Source organism: Lithobates pipiens, unplaced genomic scaffold (genome assembly GCF_037356315.1).
Source record: "Lithobates pipiens isolate NorthernLeopardFrog02 unplaced genomic scaffold, aLitPip1_a1.2 Scaffold_1, whole genome shotgun sequence".
In the NCBI taxonomy this organism is placed as follows: Eukaryota; Metazoa; Chordata; class Amphibia; order Anura; family Ranidae; genus Lithobates; species Lithobates pipiens.
The window spans coordinates 235126700-235148349 of record NW_027507685.1 but is presented as its reverse complement, the minus strand read 5'-3'; the positions used below and the strand labels follow the sequence as shown (position 1 = coordinate 235148349).

At 44.5% G+C, this 21650-nt stretch overlaps 1 protein-coding gene across 6 annotated transcripts in view; it reads left to right on the top strand.

The window, feature by feature from the left end:
• RGL2 (ral guanine nucleotide dissociation stimulator like 2) overlaps window positions 1-21650 on the top strand; it is a 105736-nt gene that overhangs the window by 71702 nt on the left and 12384 nt on the right. For 5 of the 6 annotated variants that reach the window (XM_077484692.1, XM_077484695.1, XM_077484696.1 and 2 more), the window contains 8 exons: window positions 5271-5355; window positions 5872-5937; window positions 6423-6497; window positions 6766-6798; window positions 9957-10078; window positions 11444-11533; window positions 16062-16158; window positions 18496-18759. In XM_077484692.1, the coding sequence (XP_077340818.1) occupies window positions 5271-5355; window positions 5872-5937; window positions 6423-6497; window positions 6766-6798; window positions 9957-10078; window positions 11444-11533; window positions 16062-16158; window positions 18496-18759 (832 nt within the window). The remainder of the gene's footprint in view (window positions 1-5270; window positions 5356-5871; window positions 5938-6422; window positions 6498-6765; window positions 6799-9956; window positions 10079-11443; window positions 11534-16061; window positions 16159-18495; window positions 18760-21650) is intronic. The other variant, XM_077484694.1, reaches the window with a different exon arrangement.

The following is a 21650-nucleotide window of genomic DNA, read 5'->3' as shown; positions in this document are numbered from 1 at the left end:
GGGCCAGGAACCACCTATTTACCCTTCTATTGGTCTCCTTGTTCTGAGCCATCCACTTTAAAGGAGCGTGATCAGTCACCAGGTCAAAGTGCCTACCTAGCAGATAGTACCGAAGGGAATCTAGAGCCCACTTCACTGCTAAACATTCCTTCTCAATCGTGGAGTAATTTACCTCATGGGACTTCAACTTCCTGCTGAGGTAAATGACTGGGTGCTCTTCCCCGTTCCAGACCTGGGATAACACTGCTCCTAACCCAACGTCTGAGGCATCAGTTTGTACAACAAAGTTCTTAGAGAAGTCTGGTGAGTACAACACTGGCTGGCTACATAAGGCTGTTTTTAAGGACTGAAATGCTTCCTCAGCCTCTGGGGACCATTTAACCATGACCGACTCTTTCCCTTTTGTCAGGTTGGTGAGGGGCACAGCCTGAGAAGCAAAATGGGGAATGAATCGTCGATAATAGCCAGCGATTCCCAGAAAGGCTCGTACCTGTTTCTTGCTGTTGGGACGTGGCCAACTCTGTATGGCCTCGACTTTATTGACTTGGGGTTTTATCACCCCCCTCCCAATAGTGTACCCAAGATATTTGGCCTCCTCCTGTCCAATGGTACACTTCTTTGGATTGGCCGTAAACCCAGCTTCCCGGATAGAGTCTAGGACTGCTTGTACTTTTGGCAAATGTGAGACCCAGTCTGTGCTATGGATAATCACATCATCCAGGTAAGCTGCAGCATATTTCTGATGGGGCCTCAGAATCTTATCCATTTTCCGTTGGAATGTTGCCGGTGCATTCTGTAACCCAAACGGCATTCTCTTATATTGGAATGCCCCATCTGGGGTTACAAACGCAGTTTTCTCCTTGGCCGATTCGGCCAGGGGAATTTGCCAATACCCTTTGGTGAGATCAAGAGTTGTCATATATCGGGCTGTTCCCAGCCGGTCAATCAACTCATCTATACGCGGCATGGGGTAGGTGTCAAATTTTGTAACTTTATTCAATTGTCGAAAATCGTTACAAAACAGCCAGCTCCCATCAGGTTTGGGCACTAGTACGATAGGACTGGACCAGTCACTCTGGGACTCCTCTATCACACCCAATTCCAACATCCTTTGAACCTCCCCACGTATTGCCTCCCGTCGGGCCTCTGGTATTCTATAAGGTTTTAGTTTTACCCTTTCTCCTGGCGGGGTGATAATGTCATGCTCTACGCCAGATGTTTGTCCCGGAAGCTCAGAGAAAATCTCTTGGTTACGAAGTACAAACTCTTTAACCTCCTGTTTTTGGGGTTTCGATAAGGTGTCTGCTATTCCAACCTCAGGAACTAAGCAATCAGGCTGTACTTGTGACAAAGTCTCTGCGACTAGGGAATCCCTATCCCTCCAGGCTTTCAGCAGATTGACGTGATAGATCTGCTCCGGCTTTCGCCTTCCTGGCTGTCTAACCCTGTAGTTCACCTCACTAATTTTTTCAATTACTTCATATGGACCTTGCCATTTGGCCAGAAATTTGCTTTCAACCGTAGGGACTAGCACCAAGACCCTATCCCCCGGGGAAAAAGTACGTGTCTTGGCCCCACGGTTGTACACTCTCTGCTGTGCTAACTGCGCTTGGGTTAAATGTTCCTTTACAATTGGCATTACCTGTGCAATTCTATCTTGCATCAGGGCGACATGCTCAATCACACTCCTGTGAGGAGAACTCTCATTTTCCCAAGTTTCCTTGGCGATATCCAGCAGCCCTCTTGGGTGTCTCCCATAGAGCAACTCGAAGGGTGAGAAACCCGTAGAGGATTGGGGTACCTCCCTAATGGCAAACATCAGATAGGGTATTAGACAATCCCAATTCTTTCCATCTCTATCCACCACCTTCTTTAACATTTGTTTTAGGGTTTTGTTGAATCTTTCAATCAACCCATCTGTTTGGGGGTGATACACAGATGTACGCAATTGCTTCACTTTGTACAACTTGCATAATTCTTTCATAACCCGGGACATAAAGGGTGTACCTTGGTCCGTAAGCAGTTCCTTACAAATACCCACGTGGCTAAAAATAAGAGATAGCTCTTTGGCTATGGTTTTGGCCGAGGTATTTCGGAGAGGAATTGCTTCCGGATAACGGGTGGCATAGTCCAATATAACCAAAATGTACTGATGCCCCCTGGCGGACTTCATTATCGGACCTACCAAATCCATTGCGATCCTTTCAAAGGGGACCTCAATGATAGGAAGAGGTACCAGTGGGTTACGGAAATGTGGCATAGGTGCCGACTTCTGACACACAGGGCAGGAGGAACAATAATTTTCTATTTCCTTCATGACCCCAGGCCTATAGAATCTCTGCAATACCCTCTCTCTGGTTTTCTCTGTCCCCAGATGACCTCCCAGAATGTGCCCATGGGCCAATTCTAACACCAACTTCCTGTAAGGTTTGGGCACTACAAGTTGCTCAATGGTTTCTTCTGCCCTTTGAGCCACTCGATACAGCAGGTCCCTTTCCATAGTGAAGTAAGGATAAGGGCAAGTCTTATCTGGGTTCACTAACTCGCCATCTATTTTCACCACATTTTCCCGTGCCTTTATTAGGGTGGGGTCTTTTAACTGTTCTGTGGCAAAATTTTCCCTGTGAACCTCAAGATCCGAAAACTCCACAGACGGCATGTTTTCATCTGAGGATGTTGGCTCCTCCCCAGTTTCTCGAGTTTCCCCCGCCAATACCGACAAGGGAAATTCAGGAGAGTCCTCACCACCCCTAGAGGAATTCTGGTCATCTTCCTGGTTTATAGGGGCACCAGTGGGGGGCTCAGGACAATCCCAGAGTTCCCAGAATTTTGGAAAATCCCTTCCCACAATAGCATCATGTGGTAAGTGAGACACTAACCCCACCTGATGAGAAAGGTTACCTTTGGGGGTCTCAAAAAACACTGAAGTTACAGGATACTCTCGGGTGTCCCCATGCACACAAATAACAGCCACCCTGTTCTTCCCAGAGACCTCTGTAGTAACTAATTCAGCTTTTATCAATGTTACCAGGCTACCTGAATCCAGCAACACATCAACATTTCTACCATTAATACACATTTTACATAAATGTTTCTCAGGTCCCCGAATGGCAGTGCATGCAACTGTCGCAAACAGCGACTGACGTCTCTCCCTTATAAAGTCACATTGCATAGGCTCATCCACAACTGGGCAATTGGCTGCAATATGTCCCTCTTGCCGGCAGCGGTAGCAAATAATCTTTTTCGCTGCCTCTTGCAGCATGGGCTTCCTGGGCTGCTCCCGCCAGACCTTAGGTAGAACTCCCACCCTCTCACTCTCTCCACCCTCACCCCTTGGAGTCATCTTACCCGCCACTGGGGATGATCTGGTCTTAGGGGGGAAAGTCCGTGAGTCCCTGGAAGAGGTGGTCAAGTTCTCTGTAGCCAAGTACCTCTCAACCAGATCCACAAGTTTATCTGCATTTTCTGGGTCTCCATGGCTTACCCATTTTTGGATGGAAGTAGGAAGAGCTCTCAGGAAACGATCCATAACCACACGTTCCACAATGTTTGGTGCGGTCAAAATCTCTGGCTGCAGCCACTTCCTGCTCAGGTGAATGAGATCATACATTTGAGATCTGGGGGGTTTTCCAACCTGAAAAGTCCAATTATGCACACGCTGACCCCGGACGGCCAGGGTGACACCCAGCCGTGCCAATATTTCTGTTTTTAGTACCACATAGTCTTTTGCTTGGTCAGGCTCTAGGTCATAATAAGCTTTCTGCGATTCCCCAGTTAACAGAGGGGCCACCAGTCCAGCCCATTGCTCCTTAGGCCACTTTTCCCTTTCAGCAGTCCTTTCAAATGTGGTCAAAAACACCTCCGGATCATCCTCTCCAGTCATTTTTGTCAGTAAACGGCTCACACCAAAGGATGTGGTATTATTGTAACCACTTGCTTCATTGGTCTGCGGACGTTGCTGTATCAATGTCTCTATTTGCTGTTGAAAATTCTGCTCTTGCTTCTGCGACAGGTCTATGAAGCGGGCTTCAGATCGCTGCTGGGCTTGTTGCTGAGCTTCCAAACTCTGCTGCAAAGTTGCATTTATCTGCTGCTGATTTGCATTTGTCTGCTGCTGGGCTTGTTGCTGAGCTTCCATACTCTGCTGATGAGCTTTCTGCTGGGCTGCAAGGCTCTTTTGTAAAGCCGCATTTGTTTGCTGCTGATTTGCATTTGCTAGAGCCAGCTGTCTCAGTATCTCCTCCATGCTGGCCTTTAAAAAAAAATTGAAAAAAAACTGCCAAAATTCTCCACCAACTGTGAGGGGTTTGCTCGGTAGCGGGTGTGTGTGACCCCCTGGATGGGTTCACAACACAAAGTCAGGCACAGCAGACAGCGGTGTAGGTGCAAAAAACAAAAGATCCGGTTTATTTAGGCTGCATGCAGTGATACATATAACAGCCAAACAAAATAAAACAAGAAAATAAATCCTGGTCAGCTTGACCTCTAACTACACACGTAGACTCCCTGTCTAACAACTGGGTGCAGCCTTGTGCTGCCCCAGTCCCTGTCTCTATTGTAGGGGTTTGCCACACAGGCGTTAACTCACCGCACAGAACAGATCTCAGACTCCCCAGTCTATACACACAAAACTGGTTCCAGGATGGAGCATCTCCCTATGCATGCTGGGGTTTTTTGTAGAGGCCTTAATGAGCCCACTTACTTCAGCTGGGCTCATTAACTCTTCCCCTCTAATTGTAAAGGTCTGCATAAAGCCTGAATCTAGGACACACATATTTACCATCCTGAATACAACCAGGTGACTTTACCTGCCTGCTGCCACAATTTATACAGCTAATAAATAACTATATTATACTGTATGTGTATACAGTGCCTTGAAAAGTATTCATACCCCCTGAAATTTCCCACATTTTGTCATGTTACATCCAAAAACATAAATGTATTTTATTGGGATTTTATGTGATAGATCAACACAAAGTGGCACATAAAAGGAATATGATAAATGGTTTTACATTTTTTTATTTTTTTTTATTTTTTATTTTTTACAAATATCTGAAAAGTGTGGCGTGTGTGTGTATGTATAATATATAGCCCAACTTAACCTTGTAAAAGCAGTTAGGCTGCATATACACACACACTAATATATATATATATATATATATATATATATATATATATTAGTGTGTGTGTATATGCAGCCTAACTGCTTTTACAAGGTTCAGTTGGGCTGTAAAGAAACATTCATTAATGTTGTGATGATGTCATTGCAGGGAGATCCAGCGCAGTTACCAGGAAATGCACGAGGTTTTCTCGGAGCAAGACAATTATGCCAAGATGAGAGAGCTGCTCTTCCAGGTGAGGACTTTTCCACCCTGGTCTGCTGTACAGTGAATGCTTGGTGGTTGGCACTTCTGCCTTGCAGCACTGGGGTCCCCTATTTTTAAATTCTGGTCAGGACATGATCTGCATGGAGTTTGCATGTTTTCCCCTGTGTGTGGGTTTTCTGCCACAATCCAAAGACATGTTGGTATGTTAATTGGCCACTTTCTAAATTGGTGCGTGTGTTTGGGACCTTAGATTGTAGGCTCATTGAGTGCAGTAACGGATGTGAACATAAAAATAAAAAAATAGAATAGAATCAAGGTTCCTTTTTATATGTCATTTACTATTTTGAACTTTACTGTTGGCTGATTATGCATAATAATGGCTTTTTCAACCGTTTATAATTCTTTTGTATGTATCATTTATACTCCATAAAAATTATTGGAAACCAAATAAAAATGAACAATAAATTTAAAATGTGAATGTAAAATGGTATTTTAAAAAGAAATAAAATGTTACCATTGTCTGACGCTGATATCTGTACTCCAGTCTCAGGACAGTTCTGATGCAACCTCCAAAAGACACCCGCCGCGTTCCAAGGACCCCAGAGCCACGGTGAGTGTCCTCTACTTCACATGGAAAATAGCATTTCTTTGACTTTTTCGATTCCAAGATGCACACAGAAAAGGTGCGCAGTCATGTTGGAACAGGAAGAGGCCATCTGCAAACTGTTCCCTTAGTTTGGGAGCATGAAATTGTTTAAAAAAAAATAAAAAATAAAAAATAAAATGTAACCACTTGCCTAGTGGGCACTTAAACCCCCTTTTCAGCTTTCAGCGCTGTCGCACTTTGAATGACGATTGCGCAGTCATGCAACACTGTACTCAAATTTGAATTTTTAATAAAAAAAAAATTCACACAAATAGAGCTTTCTTTTTGGCCGGTATTTAATCACCACTGGGATTTTATTTTTTGCTAAACAAACAATCTTTGAATAGAATCTCTAGCTCGCTTTTATATTTAACACTGTTCCTATTTTTTTCAACCTTTGCCAGTTGTGGGTCTGAATTTTAGCTTTTTTTTCTATTCTCATTGCACAGGGGGTAATCCCATATCTCGGAGTCTTCCTCACCGACCTGGTCATGCTGGATTCTGCCATCCGAGATCAGCTGGAGGTGAGATTTTATGGTTCTTCGATGGATTTTGAAAACTCAGGAATTACATTTTTTTCAGATTCAGAATACTTTAATAATACCAAAGGGATTTGTTAGGCAATGCAGATCTGGAGCCCAATATACATCAAGTTCAGTCTTGGACAGGAGAATGTACCGAGGCCAATAATTTAGTGGAAAACTTTAGCTGAATTGTATATATTTTATTCCTTCTATTATTTACACTTTTACACTTTTTTTTTTATTTATTTTTTTATTTTATTTTTTTCAGAACGGATATCTTAACTTTGAGAAGAGAAGAAAGGTGAGTGTGGAATTGGGCTAACATCATATTATCACAGCCAATAGCATTTTCACTATAGTAGTCGTAACACAAAAAATGTATACTTTCTGTGAAAGAATGGCTAGTCCACCTAAAATTGATTAAACAATTTTTCATTGATGCTGCCAACTTAAAGCCTTACATATACCCAATGAAGTGACTGGCCTCAGGTGATAGAAAATCCTCCTACATTGGTTGTATCTGTTTATCTGCAGTCTTCTCTTCTCTACATCTGTTCAAATTGCTGAATATTTAAAGCTTGTCTGAGAGTTCAGAAAAAAGGAGGCGGAGAGCTGAAGTCACGGTCTGCAGAACTCAATGAGGAAAGCTCTAAGGCCCCTTTCACGTTTTACCGCCGAATTTGCGTCGCTAGCGGCCGAGAAAGGGTTGAAACCGCCAGCAATACGCCACAATAGCTGCGTTTTGCCGGCGGTATTACAGCGCTGCCCCATTGATTTCAATGAGGAGCAGCGGTGGAAGAGCGGTAAACACACCGCTCCTTCACCGCTCCAAAGAAGCTGCTGGCAGGACTTTTCCCTGATGTCCTGCCAGCGCACTGCTGTAGTGTGAAAGCTCTCGGGCTTTCACACTACATACAATGGTGCAGCTTCTTTTGGGCAGATTGCAGGCGCTATTTCTAACACTATAGCGCCTGCAAAATGCCCTGGTGTGAAAGGGGTCTAAGAGCTAATTGGAAATAAGGGACACACCCCCTCTGAACAGAGCTGAGGCTGTCAATCAGCTGGAGCTCCCTCCCCTGTCACCATTTTTCTCTTGGTGTCAGAAAATCTTGTCAGAAGTTATTCGTGCTGATAGCAGAGAAAAGAGGCAGTAGACAAAAATGACACTTAGTGCTCTTAATTGAGACAAGTACACACTATAGAGGGATATCCCTTGTTCATATTTAATGTCTGAGGTTTACAAATCTCATACACGCTTCAGCAATGGTTGCTTTCTCAGGGCGGGTTTCTTGATGGTGAAACCACTGGACCATGTAAGATGTGTTACAATAGGCACTTGTGGTCTCCATCAGAAGCCCATTAGGCAGGGGCACAGTTGGGAGGCAGGGACAGAGCGTTGTCATCCTACAACAGGAAAGTACCTGAACAAGCACCTTCATGGCGGGATCAAGTATTTGACAGCCACAAATCTAAAAATATTTCAAATGACTTTAGAAATGATATACAATATAAAAGCATTTAAGATTTTTAGGTAAGAATTGAGCAACCTCCAGTGACACTTTTTGGGGACCTGTGACACTAATGCAGTGATCACTTGATAAATGAAAAGGAATGCAGCGCTCTCTCTCTCCTGAGTATAGAAGTAGAGTCCATGATAGGGTGCTCAGGCTGTTGTGTCTTCCGGACAACACTTAGGCAACAAACAAAATAGGAAAAGCCGGCAGCTGTGACCAAGGCGGTGCGCCGAAACACATCAGCCCGTGTATCTTTTTACATGTACCAATAAATGTTTACATTTGGATATGGACATGGAGTTGCCGGCTTTTCCTATTTTGACTAATACAGTGATCAGTGCCAAAAATATGCACTGTCACTGTACTAATGACACTGTCAGGGAAGGGGTTAACATCAGGGGCAAATAAAGGGTTAAATGTGTGCCTAGGGAGTGCTTACTAACTGTGTTGGAAGTGCTTACACTGTGGGAAGGCAGAGGTCTGTGTTCCTGCTTAGCAGAAATGCAGAATCACTACCTTTTCCCTTCTCACAGAATGGCAACCTGCCTTGTTTACATAGAGCAGATTGCCATTCTGCCTATCTCTTGAACGATCGGCGGGTCCCGCTGATTGGACACAGCAGGAGCCAATCACAGCGGGAGTGGGTTGCCGGTGGCACGCACCAGACCCGGAAGTGCAGGATCATGTACAGGTACGAGATCCTGCACAGGGGAGCCGCTTTGCTGCCTGTATACAGAAATGTACTGTATACATTTGGTTAAGGTAAAAATCCTTAAAGGGGTTGTAAAGAAATTTTTTAAATTTTTTTTAAATAACAAACATGTTATACTTACCTCCACTGTGCAGCTCGTTTTGCACAGAGTGGCCCCGAACCTGCTCTTCTGGGGTCCCTCGGCGGCTGTCTCGGCTCCTCCCCGCAAGAACTAACTACTATCATGTGAGCTCTCTCTCACATGGTGGTTAGTTCTTGCGGGCGCGCTTCCGTGATACAGCCGGCAGTTATAGCCGCTCACGGTATGACTCGGCCCCGCCCCCCGGCGCACCGCATCATTGGATGTGATTGACAGCAGTGCGAGCCAATGGCTGCGCTGCTTTCAATTCATCCACTCTAGCAAATCAACGGCCAGGCTGAGTGGCGAAGAGGACATCGGCGGTGATCGCAGCAGGTGAAGAGGCTCAGGTAAGTAAAACGGGGGGGGGGGGGCTGGGGGGGCCGGCACTGTCAGCTATTTTTTCACCTTAATGCATAGGATGCATTAAGGTGAAAAAATGCAAACCTTTACAGCCCCTTTTAACAACCATTTTAAAGTGGCTGTAAACCCTTATAATCCACTTTTTGCTACAGGTAAGCCTATAATTAAGCTTACCTGTAGCTACCCCGGATATCTCCTAAACCTGCACGGTTTAGGAGATATCCCCTGTATCTGCATTTGCCGACGTCATTGGCACTTGCGCACTGAAGCAACGGCATGTATGTGCCGTTGCTTCAGTGAGTGTGCCGTTACCGGTTGCTCTTGCACGCATGCGCGGGAGTGAAGTCATCGTGGCTCCAGCCAATCACAGTGCAGGAGCCCGCGATACCCGGAAGTAACTCCGGGATTGATGTTGCTGGCCTGAGCGGTGTACGGGCACCGCAGCGGGGGAGGGGGGCTTTGATCTCAGGTGAGTATTACATAATGAGCTGGTAATTATGATTGCAAATGTATGCAGCATAAAATGCCAGGAGAGACTCCACCTACCAACCTACACCTGTAAATGAGACCTCAGAGCAAGGATGAATTTGGATGAAGGAAAACTATTTGGGTGAATGAGCGATGGGTTCTGATTGGGTTGCTGCACTTTGCACACTAAATTCTACTTCATTGAATGTAAGTGACCTTTGGGGGGGCGCATGTCATTGTTGCAGCTACATTTTCTAACTGTCATTGCAATATACTTGTTTTAGGAGTTTGAGTCACTTTCTCAGATTCGAATCCTGCAAAATGTCTGTCTGGGCTATCGGTTCACTTCTGATCCGCAGTTTGTCAGCTGGTTCCAGGAGCTGCGCTCAATGAGTGTGGATGAGAGGTGAGTCTATCCTGCATGACCGGAGCCAAGCAAGTTCCAGGCAATGTGTTATTCATGTTAAAAAAAAAGTGTCACAATAGCGATCGTGTCTGTTCTCCTGTGGCGTCACTTCCTTGCTGGCCAGATCAGTAGGCATTTATATTGTGCCGACAACTGTGCTTTACATGCTGTACGTTTACATCAGCCCCCTGCCTTCAAAGGGCTTACAATCTAAGGTCAGTTTAGGCTAGACATGTGCAGCTTGCTTCGTTACGAATTTAAATTTGGAAATTTTTTTTTCGTTATTCGGATGTATCCGAATTTATGAATCACAATAGTAACGAATTTTAACAAATTCAAAATAACGAAACCAAAACTAAACGGTCGAAATTCAAATAGTTTTCTAATCAAATTTGAATATCTGAAGTAAATAAAATAGAATAGAAAATAATAAAGGAATAGATCTGAAAAGAATATCATAGAATTATAGGACAAAAATGATAGAATGTAATAGAGTAAAACAGAACAGAATACAAAATAAAAGGATAAGAATTTTTTTTATAGAAGATAAAAAAAAAAATTGAGTAAAACAGAACAAAATAAAATAGAAAACAAAAAAAAATGAATAAAATTGAATAAAAAATAGAATAGAATATAACCATCTTCTGAAATGTGACTTTCAAATAGAAAATATTAGAATAGAAAAGAATAGAAAATCAAATAATAAAATAGAAAAGAATAGAATATAACTGTTTTCCAAAATTCAAATAGAATAAATTTGAATATGAATAGCGTTGAAAAAGTTCATTATAATAGAAAAGAATAGAACAGAAAATAATAGAATAGAAAAAAAAGATAGAATGGAATAATAAAAATATAACCATCTTCCAAAATTCTAATTTCAAATAGAATAAATTTGATTTAGAATGGAATTTGAATAAACAAAACAAATTCTGAAAACAAATTAAACTAATTTAACTAAACAAATTTTATGTAAATATCGAAACGAAACAATTTTTTTTTTTCATGTCTAGTTTAGGCAGAAGCAGAAAACCAGTAACCGGTATACTAGAGGAAAGCCATGCAAGCACAAGGTGAACATGCAAACTCCATGCAGATAGCGTTCTGGCCAGGATTTAACCTGAAGTGCTTCAAGGCAGAAGTGCTAACCTTTAAGCCACTGTGTTGCCCCTAGTGAGTGAAGAATAGCACATGTGCCCCTAGTGGCCAAAAGGCGAAGCAAAAATGCGGCGGCTGGTTGGCAAGCGGTTAAAATAAAAGTAGGAATCTAATTGGTTGCTTTTGGGCAACTGATCCGTTTTGCATGTTACAGGATGTTTTGTGATTTTGTCATGTGACTGATGCACGTTTTAATTTCTTTTGCAGTTATCGACTGTCATGTGACATTGAGCCGACACAGGACACAACAGCAATGGCCCCAGTAAAACCCACAGTGGTCATCACACACTGCACTGAGTGAGTAGATGACATGTATATGCATTCATAGCACTCTATATGTAAATGATATATTATTCTTAAAGCATACCCCCCCCCCCCCCAACTTTTTGAGATGGGAACGAGGGACACCTCATAGCAAAAGTATGTAGGCATAGGACACCCCCCCCTGCCACACCCCCTTCAAGGAGAAATTTACAATAAATATTAGTTAAACCCACTTTTTTTTTTTGTTTTTTTTTCACCACTACTATTCTTTTATATTGGCTTTTGGAATTTACAAATGCAGCAATTTAGAAATCAGATGAAAAGTTTAGCGCTGGGAAATACTTTTTGAAAGATTAAAAGTGCATTTTATATACAACGATATAGATCAGACCAAAATGAGGAGGGACATTGCTCCAAATCAGGGACAATTGGGAGCTATGCTTCAAGTGCAGTGTGTATGGCCGGAGAAGCCACTACTGAGCTCAGGTAAAAGAGGAGCGCACACTGCGTATGTGCAGTTTAAATGGCTCTGTAGATCAGGAGTCTCTAAGCTTTCTAAACAAAGGGCCAATTTATTGCCCTTCAGGCTTTAGGGGGGCCAGACTGTGGCCAGCGAGAATAGAAAATGTCTTGGGGTTAGTGGGAGTAAACCGTGCCCCATGTTTGTTATCAGGGGGAGGAATAGTGCCCCATCATTGGTGTCAGTGGGAGGAATAGTGCCCTATCATTGGTGTCAGCGGGAAGAATAGTGCCCCATCGTTGGTGTCAGTGGGAGGAATAGTGCCCTATCATTGGTATTAGTGGGAGGAATAGTGCCTTATCATTGGTATTGGTGGGAGGAATAGTGCCCTGTCATTGGTATTAGTGGGAGGAATAGTGCCTTATCATTGGTATTGGTGGGAGGAATAGTGCCCTGTCATTGGTATTAGTGGGAGGAATAGTGCCCCTATCATTGGTATTAGTGGGAGGAATAGTGCCCCATCATTAGTATTAGTGGGAGGAATAGTGCCCCATCATTAGTATTAGTGGGAGGAATAGTGCCCCATCATTAGTATTAGTGGGAGGAATAGTGCCCTATCATTGGTGTCAGTGGGAGGAATAGTGCCCCATTATTGAGAAAATTTGTAAATTAATCCATGCAAAGGAGAAAAAATACAAATGAACTTCTGCCCCTACAAATATACTGTCACATGAGGGATTAGTTAAAAGAAAAAATTAGGTGTGGCGCTATTCTAATTTGAAAAGGGCCTAGATGAAATCCAATATCTAAGCCATTTTCAAATTAGAACAGTGCCACACCTATTTTTTTCTTTTAACTAGTGCCCCATTATTGGTGTCAGTGGGAGGAATAATTGCCCATTGTTGCTGTCAGTGGGAAGAATAGTGCTCCAAGGGCCAGATACAGATAAGCAAAGGGCCACCATTTGGAGACCACTGGTCTAGATCATGGACTTCACAATATTGCCATCTCTAAACAATGATTTGCCGTAGACCACTTTGAGAGGGTAACAGGGTTGCATTTTTTGTTTTGTTTGCCAAGGCCAGTTTAAAATGGAGCCAGCTGAGAGCTATTGGCTTGAATGGATTTGTTTGACAGGTGGCACCATGTTTAATTTACCACACCACAGCTTCAGTCAGAGCATCATGGCTGTGGCATGTGCATATCCCCCTCCGGCTGTATGTTAAGGTTTAATGGGCTGTTATGAGGTGGCAAAATTGCTGCTCAACAGCTTGCTTTTACCTCCCCTGTCCACCCATATGAAAATAGTCTAATTGAGCGCTGGAAGTGGTGATGTAGGATTAGAGACTGCCCACTCTCTAAAAGGCAGGAGTCCTAGTCGGGTATTGGCAGTAATGTGACCACTAAAAATAAATATAATAAAAAAAAGGTATGTAGAGGCAACATTAATGCTCTTACAGCTCTCAGGTACTCACTGCTTCCCCTGATAGTGCCCCCAGGGTAGACAAGGTGACATAACGTCACTGCATACAAGAATGGGTAGACAGATCAGAGAGCCAACAACGCTGAATATTTGGCAGTGGTAGCATAGCGTTGTCGGCCCCCATAGGAAATGCCAGCACTGGCAAGATCAAGAGGTAAATACTTCTGAATGACAGGACTGGTAATATGGGTTATATACTGGTAATATATTGTGTAATCCATTTTCCCTGAAGTTTACTTTCAAGTGGAACTAAACTTGATTCATGAAAAAACTGCGAGCAAGGAGAAACAAGCACCGCTCCAGATGAACTCCTCACCACATGTCAGCACATTCACTGCAGCTGGATTTGCCCTGCAATTGCAAGCCTATCTGATCTGTGGTAGTCTTAGTCCCTAATTTCAAAAAACAAAGGTTAAACGCATTCCAAAAGTCAGAGCAATCCAATCTTTATTGAATAAAATCCATGATACGAAGACAGGCACGGTTCCCACATAGAAGATGATAGTAGTTGTTGACGTGTTTCACGCAGCTAGCATTTAATAATCTTAATCATATGATTCTGATGAAATTCTAGCTGCGTGAAACGCGTCAACTACTACTATCATCTTCTATTTGGAAACCGTGACTGTCATCCTATTATGGATTTTATTCAATAAACATTGGACTGCTCTGACTTTTGGAGTGCCTACCTTAAATAATTCTTTAACATGACAAAGCAGTAATGCATGACAGTCCATTCTTAATGATCATCAACAGTGGTAATACAAAGAGGGGGTTTAACCACTTCCTGCCCGGTCTATAGCAGAATGACAGCTGGGAAGTGGTTCAGTTATCCTGATTGGGCCTCATATGACGTCCAGCAGGATAAGCCACGGGGGCGCACAGCACGGCGATCGGTGGTATGGTGTGTCACTCTGACACACCGCATCTCCGATCTAGGTAAGGAGCCTTTGACGGAGGCTCTTTACCATGTGATCAGCCGTGTCCAATCACAGCTGATCACAGTGTAAACAGGAAAAGCCATGTATCGGCTTTTCCTCTACTAGCGCTGGCAGACGAGTAAAGGAGAGCCAATCGGCTGCTCTCCTGAAGGGGGGGGTCTGCACTGATTGATTATTACTGCAGCCCCCCCCAACCGAGGATGCCCACCCATGTCCAGCAAAGGTGCCCACCCATGGCTACCACGTAAGCCCACTAGAGCCCACTAGGGATGGCAATCATTGCCCATTAGGGATGGCACTCTGTGCCCATCAGTACTGCCTACTAGTGCCTCTGATAAGTGCTGCCTATCAGTGCCATCCATCAGTGCCACCTATACATGCCCTCCAGTGCCACCTATGGGTGCCCTTCAGTGCCACCAATCAGTGATGAAAATAAGTGCCACCTCATCAGTGCCAATCAGTACTGCCTCACCAGTGCCCATCAGTGAAGGAGAAAACTTAATACAAATATCAACAATATAATAGGAATATATATATATCACTAATCCAAGCGCTCAATGTAAAAATACCTCTTAATAAGCAGCTGTTATTAACCATAAATCGCATCTGCACACATATGTATATAGTAATATTTCAATCAAAGTCTTAAACAGCACTACTATATGTTCGTTAATATACTGTTACTATACTGTTTAATATAGTAGTGCTGTTTATGACTTCGGTTGAAATATTATTACTATATACATATGTGTGTAGAAGGAGAAAACATACTTATTTACAAAGTTTTGTAACAGAAACAAATTATTTTTTAATTTGTAGCGCAAAAAATAAAAACCCCAGAGGTGATCAAATACCACCAAAATTAAGCTCTATTTGTGTGGAAGAAATTATAACATTTTTGTTTGGGTACAGTGTGGCATGACCACGCAATTGTCATTCAAAATGTGATAGTGCTGAAAGCTTAAAATTGGTCTGGACAGGAAGGTGTATAAGTGCCCTGTATTGAAGTGGTTAAAGATGGCATTGAAGCCACCAGCCATCATTCTTCCAATAATCTACCCTACTTAGAGGCTGAGGGCCGTGGCTTTCATGGTGCATATAACCTGTATTTTATAGAAATTCCCATAGGAGAACATGTCTGCCATATACATACCGAGAAGATGGTACATAATGGTCAGTGCATAACCATGAGGCGGGGAGATTAAACAAGAAGCTCAAATCCAGGCCCCAAAGCAGCTGCACCAAAGGTCACCGCATACCGGGTAGCTTTTTTTTCTTTCTTTCTTTTTTTTTTTCTTTTGAGAGAAAGAAATCAACCTTTTTGTTTTTGGGGAAAACTGAGCAGGCAGCCCTTTTACTACAAAAGAGACGTGCTATTTCTTTTCTGTAATACCAAAAAACTTGCCTGCTTGCAGTCTTCTATTAAATGCACACAGAACTGTGCATGCGCAGCTCAAGGTGGGCTGTGCCGGAATGGCGAACTCCTGTGCACATGCACAGAATGACATAATTCCCTGACCAACCATCAAAGAGGCTGATCCCAGAGAGAAGATAACAGCAGCCAGCGAGGGATTAACTATTACATTGCTGTAACAAGTGGGGGAATATTTCTGTGCGTTGTTAGTTTCGCTTTAAGTATGCAATGTATAAACTGCCCCTTTCCCTTTATCTCTGCAGTCTTCTGGCTTCCATTGTTGCTCCATTTGGACCCAGCATGCACATGGTGGCTTGGGATGTGCCTTCTGATCGACTGAATGCACCCGGCCTAACAACGGTAAAGATGCGTTCCCATCTGTGCTACCCAGGCATTGTTTCACCCTACACTATAGATATTGTAAAAGAATAATCAAGAAAGTGAGAGGGAGGCAGATCCATCAGATGAGTGGTTCTGGGTTTATATAGCTGGCCATAGACTGTTCAAATCTTGACTGGTTCAGCAGGGACTGGCTGAGATTTGAACAATGTATGGGCAGGCTGAATGTACTCAAGATCGATCAACTTGGGTACAAGCAGCCTGCTGGATATTACATGCGATTATTGCTATCAGCTGGTAAAGCCGCTAACAGCAATCTTTGTGTTATCCTGGCAGAGATGGCTTCCCCCTAAATGTTGGACCAGAGGCTGTGCGTGCACTGTACTCCCCTCATTGATGGTCCAGAGGCTGTGCATGCACTGTACTCCCCTCATTGATGGTTCAGAGGCTGTGCATGCACTGTACTCCCCTCATTGTTGGACCAGAGGCTGTGCGTGCACTGTACTACCCTCATTGATGGACCAGAGGCTGTGCATGCACTGTACTCCCCTCATTGATGGTCCAGAGGCTGTGCATGCACTGTACTCCCCTCATTGATGGTCCAGAGGCTGTGCATGCACTGTACTCCCCTCATTGTTGGACCAGAGGCTGTGCGTGCACTGTACTCCCCTCATTGATGGTTCAGAGGCTGTGCGTGCACTGTACTCCCCTCATTGATGGCTCAGAGACTGTGCATGCACTGTACTCCCCTCATTGATGGACCAGAGGCTGTGCATGCACTGTACTCACCTCATTGATGGTTCAGAGGCTGTGCATTTACTGTAGTCCCCTCATTGATGGACCAGAGGCTGTGCGTGCACTGTACTCCCCTCATTGATGGACCAGAGGCTGTGCGTGCACTGTACTCCCCTCATGGATGGTCCAGAGGCTGTGCGTGCACTGTACTCCCCTCATGGATGGTCCAGAGGCTGTGCGTGCACTGTACTCCCCTCATTGATGGTCCAGAGGCTGTGCGTGCACTCATTGTTGGACCAGATGCATTGATGTGTGTTGACATACAATGAGCAATACAAATCTGCTACAATGCAAGGTAAAGTGGATCTCCATCCTGAAAACAAACTTCTCTTCTCTACACAAATAGTTTATTTTTTATTTTATTTTTTAAATGAACATGTTTCGGTTCAGCCCTGCATGTTCTTTACTCAGAAAAGGAGGAGGGGCGCGCCTATCGGTGCATCATTGGTAGGCCTGCCGAGTTAACCTCGGAAGATCCGTCAGCCTCCCAATGATGTCAAACAAGAACATAGTGGCATGGGACCAGGGCTATCTTTAATATTGATTGGACCCTGGGCAAAACTTTTCTTGGGGGGGGCCCCCCCCCATGCAATTTTCGCTCTCCACCTGCTCTGAGACATACAATAAATAGCAGCAAGACTCAAAATCAGTTTACTGAATCGGATCAGGCAGATTTTGCGATCGGTTGCCAGAGGTTACTGTATCATTACCACTCACTGGTTGCTAGAGGTTACAGAACACATTACAGCTCACTGGTTAGTTGCTAGAGGTTACAGCACATGATTTCTGCTTGTTGATTGGTTGCTAGAGATTATTGTGGATATGACCTCAGGGGGGCATGATATACATATCAATGCCGCTATTTACATATGAATGCAGCCGTTATTTACATATGAATGCCGCCACTATTTACATATCAATGCTGGTACTTTACATGTAAACACAGGGTCTGCAGGCGAGTCACCTGTACACAACAATAGGGCAGAGCTGGGCAGCATTAGTAGCAGCAATTGACACTGAGATATTGTGACACAGCACAGGACTAAAACCTCAAGGGACGAGGGAATTTAAACCAGGATAGTTGGCAAGTATGAGGCAGCTGCTTTGGGCCCCAAAACAATGACAGGGCCCAGGGCAGCTGCCCCTATTGCCCTGCCTTAAAAACGGCCCTGCATGGGACCCGAGCATTGGCAGCAGATGGGAGAATCTCAGCAGGACAACGCTGGATCCGCTGGGTGGGTGAGAATTTGAACTGCGCATAAACCGCAACCCGGTAAGCAGGGGTTAAAAATGGGGGGGGGGGGGGGAGAATAAAGATCCGCTTTAACATGCATTAAAAAAATACATTTAGAAGTCCAGCCATGAAGCATCTGATTTGCACTGCAAAGAATTAAGACAACGTGACAGCTTTGTTACCATTACGCCTCACACTAGGAAAAAGGGTAGGAAGGGCAACCAGAAGGCACAAAAAGTCACCCGGTCGCTAAATGTAATTTGTAATTCACTTTATACTTCACATTTATGTGTTGGTGACTCAATTTTATACAACTTTTCCTACAACAGCAGCAGAGAAGCCCCTCTGTCCCAACGCTGGACGTTCAAAGCTCCCCCAAGCCGCCTCCTAAGGGGTTTCTAACACCAGCTGTTCACGGACGCACACACCGACGCTCCGCCTCTTGCGGCAGCCCGTTCACTACCGTTCAACACAGCGGCTCTGCGGAGCACATCGCGGAGCCAGGCAAAATCCCAGATGCCGATGAAGACCATCGCATTATTCGTGCACGAGTGGAGCCGGCAGAGGAAACCAGTGTTTACAAGAGTTTGCGGGTGAGTGCGCAATTATGACTTCTACACCAACATTGAGCCTCAGGTTCCAAAATGTCTGCATTTCCAGTTTCCCACTTCAGCTTGTCATTGCAGCTCCCTCTTGAAGTGACCTGCCGTGAGAACTGGAAAGTAGGATTCGCTGCGAATTGGAGATCATGAGATCAATCTACCTCAAATGGTGCCATACACAGAACGATTATATATACCATTGTATTGTCTGGGAGAAAAAATATGATTGGGTTCCAAAGATGAATACATTTAACATACAGTGAGGGAAAAAGAGTATCTGATCCCTTACTGATTTTGTATGTTTGCCCACTGACAAAGAAATGTATCAGTCTATGATTTTAATGTTCGGTTTTTTATAACAGTGAGAGACAGTATAACAAAAATATCCAGAAAACCGCATTTCAAAAATTATAAATTGATTTTAATGAGTGAAATAATTCTGTCTCCCAGGTGTCTTCTATACAGGTAATGAGCTGAGATTAGGAGCACTCTCTTAAAGGGAGTGCTCCTAATCTCCACTTCTTACCTGTATAAAAGACACCTGTCCACAGAAGCAATCAATCAGATTCCAATCTCTCCACCATGGCCAAGACAATTGAGCTGTCCAAGGATGTCAGGGACAAGATTGTAGGCTGGAGTGGGCTACAAGACCATCGCCAAGCAGCTTGGTGAGAGGGTGACAACCAGGGCTGGACTGGGACAGAAATTTGGCCCTGGAATTCATCCAGACCGGCCCACTTACATTTTGAGTGTCCCATCACCAGCCCCCTTACAACAGAGTGTCCGATCAGCACCCCTTACATCAAAGTGTCCCATTACCAGCCCCCTTACATCAGAGTGTCCCATTACCAGCCTCCTTACATCAAAGTGTCCCATGAGCAGCCCCCTTATATCAGAGTGTCCCATGAGCAGCCCCCTTACATCAGAGTGTCCCATCAGCACCCCTTAAATGAGAGTGTCCCATCAGCACCCCTTAAATGAGAGTGTCCCATCAGCACCCCTTAAATGAGAGTGTCCCATCAGCACCCCCTTAAATCAGAGTGTCCCATCAGCACCCCCTTAAATCAGAGTGTCCCATCAGCACCCCCTTAAATCAGAGTGTCCCATCAGCACCCCCCTTACATCAGAGTGTCCCATCAGCACCCCCCTTACATCAGAGTGTCCCATCAGCAGCCCCCTTACATCAGAGTGTCCCATCAGCAGCCCCCTTACATCAGAGTGTCCCATCAGCAGCCCCCTTACATCAGAGTGTCCCATCAGCAGCCCCCTTACATCAGAGTGTCCCATCAGCAGCCCCCTTACATCAGAGCGTCCTATCACCAGCCCTTTTTACATCAAAGTGGCCCACTGAGCTATCGGCCCACCGGGAAACTCCCGGTAGTCCCGATGGCCATTACATGCCTGGTGACAACAGTTGGTGCGATTATTCGCGAATGGAAGAAACACAAAATAACTGTCAGTCTCCCTCGGTCTGGGGCTCTGTGCAAGCCCTCCCCTGGTGGAGATTCAATGATCGTGAGAACGGTGAGGAATCAGCCCAGAACTACATGGGAGGATCTTGTCAATGATCTCAAGGCAGCTGGGACCATCGTCACCAAGAAAACAATTGGTAACACACTACGCTGTGAAGGACTGAAATCCTGCAGTGACTGCAAGGTCCCCCTGCTCAAGAAAGCACATGTACAGGTCCATCTGAAGTTTACCAATGTACATCTGAATGAAGTGTTGTGGTCAGATGAGACCAAAATGAAGCTCTTTGGCATCAACTCAACTCAACATGGAGGTGGAAACATTATGCTTTGGGGGTGTTTTTCTGCTAAAGGGACAGGACAACTTCACCACATCAAAGGGACGATGGACGGGGCCATGTACCGTCAAATTTTGGGTGAGAACCTCCTTCCCTCAGCCAGGGCATTGAATATGGGTCGTGGATGGGTATTCCAGCATGACAATGACCCAAAACGCATGGCCAAGGCAACAAAGGAGTGGCTCAAGAAGAAGCACATTAAGGTCCTGGAGTGGTCTAGCCAGTCTCCAGACCTTAATCCCATAGAAAATATGTGGAGGAAGCTGTAGGTTCAAGTTACCAAATGTCAGCCTTGAAACCTTAATGACTTGGAGAGGATCTGCAAAGAGGAGCTGGACAAAATCCCCCCTGAGATGTGTGCAAACCTGGTGGTCAAATACAAGAAATGTCTGACCTTTGTGACTGCCAACAAAGGTTTTGCTACCAAGTACTAAGTCATGTTTTGTGAAGGGGTCAAATACTTATCTCGCTCATTATGCAAACAAATGCAAATCAATGTTTAACTTTTTTGAAATGCATTTTTTTTTTTTTATTATTCTGTCTCTCACTGGTAAAATAAACCTAACATTTAAAATTATAGACTGATCATTTCTTTGTCAGTGGGCAAACGTACAAAATCAGCAGGGGGTCAAATACTTTTCTCCCTCACTGTATATATGTTCTGTATCTACTTTCATACAATTGGATTAAATATCTAGACCACGTGCCAAACCCAAGGCCTGTGGGTCTAATTCGGCCCACTAAGCAATTTCATGTGGCCCTCGCACCTTTCCTGCAGCTTTGGCACCTCTCCCTGTCCAGGGCCGGACTGGCCTACCGGGATATTGGGAAATTTCCCAGTAGGCCGCTTTGATCAGCTGCAGCGGCACCCACGGCTGATCCCGGTCCTGCGGCCTGAGGCAGAGGGAGGGAGCCGAGGCTTCAATGCTGGAGTCCTCCCCTCCTTGAGTACGTCAGTCAGTGTCACAACAGTGGTGATCTCCCGCTGTCTCGGGGAGTGTTCGGTGGTGTAGCGGCAGCCGCAACAAAGACCCGGCTCCTGTGATGGACGGATCACTGATCCAATGCCGGTACA